Source organism: Brassica napus, chromosome C8, assembly GCF_020379485.1.
Source record: "Brassica napus cultivar Da-Ae chromosome C8, Da-Ae, whole genome shotgun sequence".
Classification (NCBI taxonomy): Eukaryota; Viridiplantae; Streptophyta; class Magnoliopsida; order Brassicales; family Brassicaceae; genus Brassica; species Brassica napus.
Genome location: NC_063451.1, coordinates 44,537,727 through 44,550,600, shown reverse-complemented (window position 1 = coordinate 44,550,600; position 12,874 = coordinate 44,537,727). Strand labels below are relative to the sequence as shown.

The 12,874-nt window shown below is 33.5% G+C and overlaps 1 protein-coding gene and 1 pseudogene across 3 annotated transcripts; both read left to right on the top strand.

Annotated features, from left to right (window-relative positions):
- The first annotated feature begins 2,752 nt into the window (after positions 1 to 2,752).
- Positions 2,753 to 6,625, top strand: LOC106451935 (transcription factor MYB106). 3 transcript variants are annotated; one of them, XM_013893930.3, is made up of 4 exons: positions 2,753 to 2,838; positions 2,927 to 3,085; positions 4,390 to 4,519; positions 5,462 to 6,625. In XM_013893930.3, exons 2-4 carry the CDS (start codon positions 2,953 to 2,955, stop codon positions 5,961 to 5,963), a joined length of 765 nt encoding a protein of 254 aa, XP_013749384.1. In that variant the 5' UTR covers positions 2,753 to 2,838; positions 2,927 to 2,952; the 3' UTR covers positions 5,964 to 6,625. The 3 variants fall into 3 exon arrangements, with proteins under 3 accessions (XP_013749384.1, XP_013749382.2, XP_013749381.2); XM_013893928.3 differs by having other exon boundaries at positions 2,757 to 2,838; positions 2,911 to 3,085; XM_013893927.3 differs by having other exon boundaries at positions 2,783 to 2,838; positions 2,875 to 3,085.
- Positions 6,626 to 10,104: 3,479 nt separating this feature from the next.
- On the top strand, positions 10,105 to 11,755 carry LOC106359759 (annotated as a pseudogene).
- The last annotated feature ends 1,119 nt before the right edge of the window (positions 11,756 to 12,874 follow it).

Here is a 12,874-nt window from a genome sequence, read left to right as displayed (position 1 = left end):
GTGTGTGTTTACTATACTATACTCCCTATATTTTTTAAAAAATATCTCATTTTAATATTGTTTTTATTACACAAAGTGTTATTTTAAATTCTAATGTAAATTATACTTACTTTCATTTTAATATTAATTGCAAATTGTATTGATATTATAAATATTTTTACTTATCTTAAATAATGCTAGTTAAATAGACATAATTAATAAAAATATAAATGAATTTTAATCTTTTTAATTTGAATAAAAATATTAAAGTGATATTTTTCAAGAAACAGAGTGAGTAATAAATTCTATGGTGTGCATTCCCATTTTTCAAATCAGTCACTAATCCCTATACCTGTTACTTTCTGTCTTTTGTTTCTTGTTTATAAAAAAAACAATTAAGGTCCTCTAGCAAAAAAAAAAAGAAAGACAACAAGGTTCATGGCCTAATTATGGGGTTTTAAACATATTTCATATATCATATATATTAGCCAACTTTTCAAAAAAAAGGGGTTCAGCATTCTTTTTAACAAATCATTTAATGGAGAACAATGTGAATCCGGATGGATTAGCTCCGCAACGATAAGTTTTAGTTTCATATTAACGCTAATGATGAGATAGATAGACTTTAACTCGTTTTATATTATAATATGTCACATCTCTGTGATATTCACAAACAGAATTTAGCATATGAACGGTAACATAGTCATTTCATATCTAACCAACCGAACCGAAACTTCTGATATCTATCCACGCGGTCATAAATAAATTTTAAGTTTAAAAAGTAGTGAATTGTGATGAGATCCTTATCACCTTTGTCTCTATCTGGTTGTAGCTAAAGTGGAAGAAGAAAATAGCTTCGCAAGTGATGATCACTTTAGTCCGATAGCTAGAGCAGTGACTTCAAATATAAAAACTGGAACGGAAAGAATGGACAAACAAAAATGGAAAAGTATAAACACAATAAACTGATTGGTGTTTAAAAAAACAATAAACTAACTGGTAGTAGCAATATGCTATAGAAGAAATATGATGTAAAAAGTGTATATTTTTATTAATGTAGTTAATAAAATAACTGGTAGAGCAGTTAATTATATATATATATACTGTATATGATATCTAATTTGTTTGTTTCTAAATAATAAAAATATGCTTATTTAAAATATCTATTAATTTAATATTTTGTTATTAAAAATAATGAATCTTATTTAATTATATATATATTATATTATATTGTAAATATGAAGTATTGTTCTTTTAAAAAAAGTTTAAAATGTTTTAGTTGTAAAATTCATTTTAAATATATATGATTTACTTTTGGATTTGATATAATTTTTTATTAGTAAATATATTTTTATAATATTCTAAAAGCAATTTCTCTACCAAAAGCCCTAAATGAAAGCATTAAGCAAAAAAAAAGTTGGAAAGCATTTGTATCTTCTAAATACTTTTCTAAGTACTTTTTAATAATTGTTAATTATATAATAAAAGCATATTGCTTTTGTAAAATTATTTTTTCAATTAAGACCTAATATGCATAGGAAGGAAGGTTTCTCGAAGGTCTTTCGCAGTAATGGAGCATTTCTTTTATTCTTTATATATTAATTTGTGTAAATTCTTTCTTTTTTTTGTGCAACAATTTGTGTAAGTTCTAAACTAAATACTACATAAGATACAAAACTACCATAAATGTTGCAAAAACAAAGATGTGAATGGCGGGAAAAGAAAATAAAACATGTGAACATGGTATCATCTATAATTCTACGTGGCCTAAGAAAACTTATTCAGCACATGCTCCTCTGCTTCTTTTTTCCAGTAGTAATTAAATCAGTATCATCACTATTAGTAGTATTAAGCCACGTATGAAGTAACAATATCATATTTTGTATATGCTAAAACTTTACGTCCGTGAGTACCGCCACCTGGGTTCGATTCCCATCTACTGGAGAATTAATATTTCAGTATTACCAGGGATAAAAAACCGATACGTGGTAACACGTGATTAGTCTGGATCACTTCTGTGGGACCAGAATAATTCTGTATAATCTAAAAAAAAATAATAATAATAATACGGGAACGTACTAATACTACTTTATACATGCGGGCATGTAACAGGATTAGCTTACGTTTTTTTTTTTTGTCAGCGGATTATCTTACTTTTGCTTTAACAACTTTTGTTTCTAGCATGTTCTTGAGGATTTCACAAAATATAAAAATTAGAATTTACACGTGAGTCTTTATACTTTTATTTTAAGTAATCACACTAAAGTGACTACGGAGTTATATCTGCGTCTGTGTGAATATCTTTTTGTTTATTTGTTGTTAATTTGAACTGTTTTTATTTAATTTTAGATAGCTATAGCTAAAGTTATCACGGTGGTCACTAATTGTATTTTCATACATCAAACTTCCATGTTTGCGTACCAAAACTCGTACAATCACCATCGAGTAATATATGTTTTGTTAAATTTTAAATTTAATTTACAAGATTTTAATATTTTGATAGCTAAAAAGATTATATTAAAGCAAAAATGTGGTAATAATTTTCAAAACTTGTCAACCTCAGTGATTTGACTCAACTACTAACTATGTTCACATAAATTCTGGCAAGAGTTGGGTACCTGTAGTTAAAAATATGTACTTTTTGAAAACAAATTTTCAAATAATGTTTTAAAAAGTCGTTAAATCCAGCGGCGAGGAATTCGAAATAAAAATCCAACGATGGAAATATAATAAAACCAAAAACTGAGGGGTTATATATAACTGTATAATATCCCTTCTACACTATTTCACTGCTTACTCTCGAGAGACTATTCCACTAAGTAAAAGAGTAGAGAGAAAAGGAGACTCGCTTCAAGTCAAGTATTTTTCTTCTTTTTTTTTTTGGCTAAAATTTGGGTATTTATCTTATTTTAAGACTGGTCTTTTCGTGAGGTTACGAACGTGGCAGTTATAGGATTAGTCGGACTGAGAAAAATGGGGAGGAAGACGTGGGTCGACGGCGACGGGATGAAGAAAGGAGAGTGGACGGCGGAGGAAGATCAAAACCTTGTCGCTTACATCAATGAGCATGGGGTCTCTGATTGGCGTTCTCTCCCCAAAAGAGCTGGTATAGATAGATAGATACACATACTTACACTATATCCATATATATATATATATGTAAACCAATGTTTCGTAAACATCCTTTTGTTAAGATGTTTCATAACATATACAGAAGTGCATCTATACTTTGTGTTTGTGAGTTCTCTATTTCCACTTTTGTTCAACTAAATTCTTTTGAAACAAGGGGTAACATAAAGTCTAGATCGTCCAAGTTTTTGCATAAGATATTAAAATATTATGTAGTTTAAACAGATTAAACAACCAAGTTTCCTCTTGTTTTTATTTCTTTTTTGGCATAGAAACACTCAAGAGCTGGACCAAGTTTTCCTCTTGATTTTATTTCTTTTTCTTTGTGGCATATAAACACTCTAGAGCTGTCACCTTTTTGTAATTGATTACAATTCCTCTTCATTCTAAATGAAATTAATATAAGTATATATATACATTGCATGTATTTCGATCAAAAAAAATAATATTGCATGTATATATGTAAGGAAACTGGTTTTAGAAATAGTTGCAGATAGTACTTTTTCCCTATTTGTTGTTGTTTTGTTGTTGATAGTTTACATTAATTAGTATTATTATAGATTTTAGGTTATCAAATTTGGTATATATATCTTCTACATACTGTTGTGAATAGAAGAATCCATTTTCTTTTGGGGGGTTTCAAACTCAGTTATAAAAACTCCATGAAATCCTAGCGAAATCATCTTTGTAAACAAACCAAGAATAGAAAGTGAAAGTACATATACACGCCCATACCGTGTTATAATATTGTAACGATAGTGAATGAATCATTGCTAAATATTCCTTTATATAGTATGATTATATATTTGTTCCGGAATCTACATAATTGAAACTTTTATACCAATTCTATTCATATGATTATAAAAATCGATTGGATTCTATTAAGAGCGACATGTGTTCCCTATGCTTTGTCCATATCTACAGAGCACAATTGTATAAGTTTTAAATTTTAAAATTTTAGTTAGTACCTTTTCCACTGAGGAAAAGTTTATTTTTCGCAACTTCTTTTGTTTGCCACTACAAAAGGAAAATTAAACTCCCTTTTTTTTTTTGATAACCGAGTGTCTTGGTCCCACCGTGGTGGTCCAGACTAGAGACCGAGTCCTTAGCGGGTTCAACACCCAGACAAATGGTCTTCGGTCTCGGACGCCAGAACAAGTCCGCATGTGAATTCCCTGGTGGCCAGCGGGAATCGAACCCGGGTCCGTATTGGGGCCGAAGATTAAACTCCCTTTTGACTACTAAAATTGACATCTCTACAATTTCTCATGGACAAAACAGGTTTGCAGAGATGTGGAAAGAGCTGCAGGTTAAGGTGGCTTAATTACCTAAGGCCTGGGATTAAAAGAGGCAAATTCACTCCTCAGGAAGAAGAAGAGATCATCAAACTTCATGCTGTCCTCGGAAACAGGTTAGTTTCTTAATTAATAGCTGCTTCTCTACGAAAAACTACAGCTCTGTCAAAAGTCAAAACCTACTTGGATTAACATGAAATGTTAAAGGGATGTTAAACTAATTATATTATAGACTTTGGACTACACAACAAAGTTTTAGTGCATAATAATATTTAAAGACTACTTGCTTTTCAGCGAAAGCTAATTATTTTATTCTTACATTTAGTTTGTACCAGAGGTCCAGAGCTCGCTCTCATGTTTTATGTTTCAGCTATTACCTTAAAACAAAGTAATATTTGATGCGACTTAATTAAAAAAATCATTCGAAAATCTATAAAGAACACATTTACATGTGAATGGTCATTTATGAATTACAAAAAAAAAAACTGAAATACACACACACACGTATATATATCAGGAATAATAATACTGGCTACATGATAATATCAACATCGTTAATTTTATAATAATATCACACACTTAATTATATCAGGAATAATAAAACTTCATTTATTTAACATTCGTTCAAATATTAATCATGCATTATACCATGATTGCAATTGCAGTAATTACTTCAAACTGTTTGATTTTTTAAATTTATTGATTTATATGCTATATGACATTTTATATTCTGCATATTATTTTTTATTGGTTGAATAATGGTTAGTTAGATAGTTGATGATATTTTTTATTGGTTGAATCTGTTTGCACAATTCAAATAAAAAGAAACAAAGTGAGTCCTAATGACGGTAATTAAATATAGATGGGGGTTTACTATTCATAATTTTTTAAACAATAGTAATGAGGTTTCAATTAGAGATTGGTATTGTGGACACTTTGAATTGTAAGAATATCCGACTCTTCTATGGACTTGGAGATTAATTAGTCTTGGTTTTCACCGAAATCTCCTAATTATAAAAAGTAATTCTAATTGTTGTTGTAAATGTTGAAAATTGAAGGTGGGCAGCTATTGCCAAGGAGATGGATAATCGAACAGACAACGACATCAAGAACCATTGGAACTCTTGTCTCAAGAAAAGACTGTCGAGGAAAGGAATTGACCCGATGACCCACGAGCCTATCATCAATAACCTCACCGTCACGATCACTAACGAAGAATGTGGTAGCTCTTCAATAACTACATTTTCTCCTACCTCATCACCTTCCGGCTCGGCTTGTCTCCTGAACAAGCTCGCCACAGGTATCTCATCTAGACAACATGATCTCGACAAGATTAAGAGCATCTTGCTGGAGCCGAGAATCGCAAGCAGTGACCAAGATGAAAAAGAAGAGGTAAAAAGGGATCACACGATTGGTGGTGGTGAAGAAGGTGATGATTTTCTGATATGGGACGATGAAGAAGTTAGGCGTTTTATGGAGAGTGACGAAATGGAGTACGGGACGCCGCCGTACGTCTCTCTCTTTTACGAAAGTACTCACGTACTTGATGACCTCCTCTGACTCCGTTCGGTTGTTAAAAAATGCAAGTAGCATTACAAAATACAAGATGAATTTTAGAAAAATAAGTCGAGTCCAACGAAGACTGTTTTTTTTTTTTTGAAACTCATATTTAATTAAAAGGAAGCAGTTAGTTGGGTGCATTAACAGCATCGACAACAACCAAAGGTTCAACAATATTCAGGAAGCATTTAGCCAAGGCATCAGCATCCCTATTCTCTTTTCGAGGGATCCAAACAAAAGAAGCAGAGGAAAACCCTGCTGCAAAGTTCAAAATATCAGCAGTAATACTATGAATTTCAGCCACCAAGGCGTTCGAAGCAATGCTTTTGATGAGCAGTGAAGAATCTGACTCAAAGCGCACAGGATCCAGGTTGAGACGACGGCTCGTAATGACTGCTTCTCGGAGTGCAAGACCAACGAAGACTGTTTCGTTTAGTACTATTTAACATGAGATTTTCCATGTTTCTGTTAATGTGACAAGTCACAAGTCACACGACCAACCTATTCCCATTATGTGCTGGAAAAACATCTCGAAACATATAATCTACAGAAATATGTCCTGCGCCATATATCGAATAAAGATGTAAAAGTGAAATCTGTTGTTTTTATCTTGCAAGTTGCAAGGAATGGTTTTAAATAACTTAATTAAAAGTTTTTGGATTTATCATCAAAATAATCATTACAAAGAGCCAAGAACTCATTAAAACTGTGATTGACAAATGCCCAAAATACAAAGTCGTACAGTTGTTGAAAACACTCGTCAAATTTTGTGTATACTAGAAAACAAATTAATTGACTTTCCCTTAAGGGAGAGCATTTAAGTGAAGCAAAAAAAGAGGAACATGATAGTATTTGTCTCCGTTAGGGCAGGTCATAGCATAGACCATAATTCCAAATGATACTAGTATTCCATATGGGCTCTTAAATGACCTACAATTGTCAATGGGTTTGGTTTTAAACAATGAGATCACTTGGTCTTGGTCATGGAGATTCTCATCATGTCATTCGTGTGCTTCTGTTTAGCTTTTACTCATGAATTTAATTGAGAAAATTTGTTCTAGAATAGATACAATTGAGTTAATTATTTATCGAAGCCCAACTAAAATTGGCCGAGCTATACCGAACCTAAACATTTGGGTTCACCTTTAGTATTTTTAAACAGAAAAACTTTGGATAGTTTCTAAATGTGTGTGTGCTATCCTTATATAACTCGTGTTAATCTTTTTTGTACGGTTCTTATTCTATCAGATATCCCAGAAGCACAAAGCAAATACATTTTGATTCTAGTTGGATTTATATTTTTTGTTTGTTTTATATGTTCATCTCAATTTTATTGTGGAAAATAAAGAGAAATTTGAAAGTCCACAAATCAAAATTGCCGCCTCTGTTTTTCTTCATGTTAGGGATGAAGCTGTTTCAACATGTTATTTGCCAAAGAACAAAAATGACTATTTGATTCAAGAAACTGAATGATGTTACATTTCTGACCCATCGCACAGATTACACTACTCCACATGGGACAATATGGTCGGACCAATGAGATTGAGGTCTCTAGGCTCGCAACAACATCAACCTTATCGTCCCCGGCGACAACTAGCAATGGGCAAATTATCTGTAAAATATGATCCGACTCCTTATTTGTTTCGATTCAATCTGAAAATTCTAAATATCCACAAACCTTTAAATCGAATCAAATAGCAAAATGTGATATCCGTAGAAAATGAAGCAAATCATAAATATTAATTATTTTGGAAAGCCGGATATCCGATCCAATCCGTATATTTATATGTAATGTAATTATATATACAAACTATTATATCTATTTTATGGTATAATTTGGTTAATTTTTTGTTTAAGTTGTTTCTTTTAATTTTTTTTTGGTTTTTGCGTATCCAATTTAATTTTATATTGAGTCAAATGTTAACATATGAGTTTTCTTATCAGGCTTGTTAATATTGAGTTTTGCTTTACAATTTATGTTAAAATGGTAGTATGTTATTATGATATTATTATTTTTATTTTAAATTATATTTAGAAGTTTTTATTTTATTTTAATGTTATATAATATTTTTTTTAATTTTTTTAAATATAATTGGCAGATAGAATCGAATAATCCACGAATATTTTAAAAAAAATCCGGATATCCGAAACTTTCCGGATCGAAGCGAATCACAAATGTAGATATTCGTCTCGGTAGGAACGGATCATTAATACTGCTAATTTTTCAGATATCTGCTTCGTGCCCAGGCCTAGTGATAACCACGTATAAAAATGAAAATATTCTGGCAAATACTTTAAAATATGTCTAAAAGTACAATATATAGGGGAGGTGTGACTGGTTTTGATGTCGAGTAAAAGTGAAGCATTTTGAGAGAAAAATATGGAAAGAAAATAACAGCACAATGTTTTTTTTTTTGAAAAATAAATAACAGCACAATGTTAGTTTCTTTTCGGTAGTTATTTCAATTCTGAAAAGTTTTATTACTTGCTGATATTTTATTGCAACATTTTTCCTCCTTTGTTTCCTTGATGGAGTATTCTTGAGAAGTTTCAATAATATTTGTTGCACCATAGGTAAGAATCATGGCCTGCTTTCTCAGTAGGTGGTGGTAGAGGTAATGTGAATTATTTCCGCGTTCTCAGATATCTCCGTCCAGAGATTCCAGTGGCCATTTCGAGTAGCAAACTTTACCGTTGAATCAAGCGATATGTGAAAATGTTTTGACCCTTGAAAACTGGTAACTGATATAGTGATCTAACTAATACTAAAAGGAATATATATTGATCAGATAGCCTGTCCACGTCAGCTCTAAAAATCTACCAATAGCATCATTTGTTTTTGCCATGTAAGCCACCAAATTAATATTCGGTTTGGGCTTTTTATTTCGTTTGATCCGTCAGATAATTTTGTTGGTTTGGCCCATTAAAACCTAAAGTATTGAAATCCTAATATCCTTTCAAGAGCGTCGTCGATTCCTTTGATCTTCCTCTTCGTCGTTTCCTTTCTCCCTATGTCTCCTCCGCCGAGCCCATCAAACATAGCAGTGGAACCGGTGTCCCTAAATCTCAGCCTATATCTTCATGTCCGTCTCTTCCTTACCTTCCGTTCAACCTTTATGCAACCTAAAACTCCAACAAACTCTCTGTATCCCTCCTTTTACAATCAAAGCTTCATGTGTTTTTAAACCGAAAACACCTCATGCCCTAAAAACATTTTTATTGTTTGTTGTTTCATAATACTGTGTCTAATGTACTGTGTTTGTGTCTAACAGGGTGGTGATTTGATCAAGTGGGACAAGGCAAGGATCGGGTTCTACGTTGGAATCGATATATATCTGAAGGGTCGGTATGTGTTCTCTGTATCCATCAAAGCTATTCACTTCACAACCACAAACGTGATTCTTTCTACTTCTCAAATTAAATTTATAAACTGTTCATCTCTCTCTATCTATACATCTCCCGGTCTTTACTCAGCCTATCAATATGCCTGGGTTTCGAAGTTCTCACCTATATATAGTTCATCACACAAAGAGCCCTTCCTCTGCTGCTTCTGCTGCTCAAGCCATCCGCCACTCAACTTTTGAGGCTCTCTGACATGCATGGGCTTCTCAATTCATTGTTGCTCGCCTCCTCAGCTTCTGGAAGTCTCCTAAAGTCAAGAAAAACGCAGCTTCTTCACGGTGCAAAGGTTCGACTCGAACCTATATCTTAAATAATTAAATACCTCTATAGACTCATGCCTAATATTTCTCGGTAATCTACGTTTTAATTCCATTAGAAGGAGCCAACCAAACGTTTTGGTATTTTTTTTGGTAGTTATCATTTTTTATTTTCATTCCTCTGTCTATCTCTCTCTCTTCAAGTCTATAATAACTTCCAACTCATACATAGATGTTTGTGAAAGAATATCCCGTCTCTGCTTGTGTGGTCTTGATTCGTTATTAGTAAATGTTTTATTGTTTTCGTTGTGAGACGAAGAAAGTGGTAGGAAACATGTTTTGTTTTTAAGTATTGAAATACTAATATTTCTGTACTTTTGTTTTAAATTAGTGTGGTTTTTGTCAAGCCGGAGCCAAAGCACCAGACATCTCCATGCACTGGACAAGTACATCAAACCTCACGTCCTGCCGGAGAAACATAACGTGACACTGCCAGAGAGTTGGAACCATCACACGCCTTGGAGGAAGACGAAGGTAATGGAGAGTCAAACCCAAACACATGTGGCTTTGGTATGGAGAGGTTCTCAGATGTGTCTGAGGAAGAAGGATGGATCGCTATTCCATATAGTATAACATCTAACTTTGAAAGTATTGAATTTTAAGCTTCTTCTCTACTTAGTCTAATGTGGTGGTAATGTCTTCTTATTACAGAGGAGATCCCGGATAACTGGTATGAGTGTTGATATTCAGTCATTACGTTCTCTGGATCGCTTCTTTGTGTTTTCTGGTATATGCTCTGTCTCTCAGATCGTTTCATCATTTAAAACTGATACAAGCTGTTGTAACATCAGAGGCATTTGTTTCTACTTACAGGGGAGCAGATTCAGATCCTTGCATGCTTATCTGAGAGTAAAGAGGACGCTGAGATTATCACCCCTTTTAAAGTTGTTGAGGTGATGGACAAAACTGTACAGAGAAAGCTCTCTGACAATGGGACGAGTACACCATCAGGGGATGGAGAATTGAGCCCTGATGGTCAGTTTGCCATGATGGCCAGTTTGCAACTCAGTACGGTGACAGTCCTGGTAAAAAGAGTTTGGATTCACAAAAGGACGTATCTGATGGCGAATCGATCTTGAGGATGGAAGATCATAAGAGAAGAACATACGACTTGCTTTCCAGGTTTCTGAAATCTCATTTCGTTGTTAGGATCGCAGAGTCTGGTGAGCCGCTTTGGTCAAAGAAAACCGCTCTGGTGGGAGATACAAAGTTAGATGAAAAGAGGAAAAGCGGGAAAAAGAGACCTTGTGTTAGTGCTTTTTAGATATAGGAGAATTCGATCCTAATGTTTCTGGAGGTATAGCTACAAGTAAGGCAAAATGATGTGCCTTACCCAATGGAGACATAGTGGTATGTGATAGTAATTCTTATAAGTTGTTGTTTTAACATACTGATTCTCACACAATGCATTTATCTGGAAAGGTGCAGGTCTCTTTACAAGTTTATATCTTTGACTGTCCCAAAGAACCCACCATATGGAACCTTTTGAAGTGGTTGATACCGTGGGATAATACTATTTATCAGCAACCCCGTTCTTTACCACCTCCTATACGCTCTACCCCAAGTATCAGCAGCAGTTCACACAAGCCATTACTCTCTTTTGGCTCAGGATCTCAGCTCTTCTCATTCAGACATTTTAGAAGCTACTCCATGTCAGCTCTGCCGGTGCCGAACACTACACCAGTTACTGGACCCGTAAAAACTCAAAGCTCGAAACCATCATTTGACTTGAAGACTGGGCCTGTTACTCAGGTCAAACATTACGGAACGGTCACAAGTCTGGGACTGAAGAGCTCTTATCTTTCCGGGGTGTCCCTTTGGGGCGGGATAGATTCTTTGTTTGTTGTGGACTTAAGGCATATGCATTCCTGGTAGAAGATGGAGGAGGAAACTTGAAATCATTCAACCTATTGATATCAATTCGTTTGGAGGGGACTGTTTTAATATTTCAATTCTTTTGGAGCTGACTGTAATACAGATAAACATTTAATATAAATAGTTTAAAATTTTTATAATACATTCTTATGTATATATGTATGGACATACTTAATAAAACATGGGCATATTTTAGCAGTTGTCCATGATCTAGAGTTAGTGTTTGTGAAGAACTCACACGAGGTTGTCCATGAGTATATGAAAAAAACAGAGTTCGTAGAACTCATGAGAAGGCTTGGTGCTTTGGGTGATGGTAACCAAGACCAGAGTAAGTCTTTGTGTTTTGATTCTAACCAAATTTGCTATAGAAACATAATTATTTGGTTGGGACCATTTTATATTCAGGCACGTTATCAGATGATGAATGGGACGCTGCATATCTATACCTCTCTTTTGTCTTGAGGAAGGTTTGCCTTCTTTCTTTCATCATCTTTTGGTTTTCAGTTCTTTCCTCTTATGTATCAGGTATGTTTTAACAGAGAGGAGGAGAATCTGATGGAGGGAGGAGGAAGAATGGGAAAATGAACTTATCTAAAGACGATGTTTTGTATATTGCAACGAAAGTGTAAAAGAGTGTAACTTTACTTAACGGAGAGTGTCTTAAGACTCTGTTTTCGTCTCGCCTTTTGTTTAGTTTAGAAATTATGATTCTATCATAGAGAGAGAGGACGAGAAACCGCCTAATAATATGGTAGTCGTTGAACACTTACGTTATCAAATGTGCTAGGCTTTAGTAGAAAATATCATCAGGATTCTTATTACAACTCACCACTTTGTTTAATGGGGCCCACTTCCTTTCATTAGTATTGTTAACCGAAAACTATAAATGACTAAACTAAAACCAGTTTAAGTTTCATATGTATCCGGACTGTTCATATATTTTTATGTCCAAAATACCGAAGACCCATGTCTATTATGTATTGATAATATTCAGAAAGATCTAATGTGCTGGTGGTCTTCACAAACACCTGGAAGATCCATTGTCTGACAGGCTTCCATGTCGAGGTTTTGAACAAAGTTTTACATTACCAATTTTATATTTTTTTTGCAGTTTTCTAAAAGTTGAAATTAAAGCAAATGGTTGTTTCTTAGATACAAAAAGACGTTTGTGGGTTCGAAAAAAATTAAAATTATATTCATCTATGCCTATCAGAACCTAATTATATTAAAATATATTTTAACACTGAAGATTTTTGTGGTGTAAAGTAGATTCATTTGAACAATTCATATACTTAAACTAAAATGATTCATTTGAAC

Coding starts and splice junctions, on each gene's coding strand:
- LOC106451935 (XM_013893930.3), top strand. CDS start 2,953: ATGGGGAGGAAGACGTGGGTCGACGGCGACGGGATGAAGAAAGGAGAG. Junction 3,086..4,389: donor TTCTCTCCCCAAAAGAGCTG/GTATAGATAGAT, acceptor TGGACAAAACAG/GTTTGCAGAGATGTGGAAAG. Junction 4,520..5,461: donor CATGCTGTCCTCGGAAACAG/GTTAGTTTCTTA, acceptor TGAAAATTGAAG/GTGGGCAGCTATTGCCAAGG.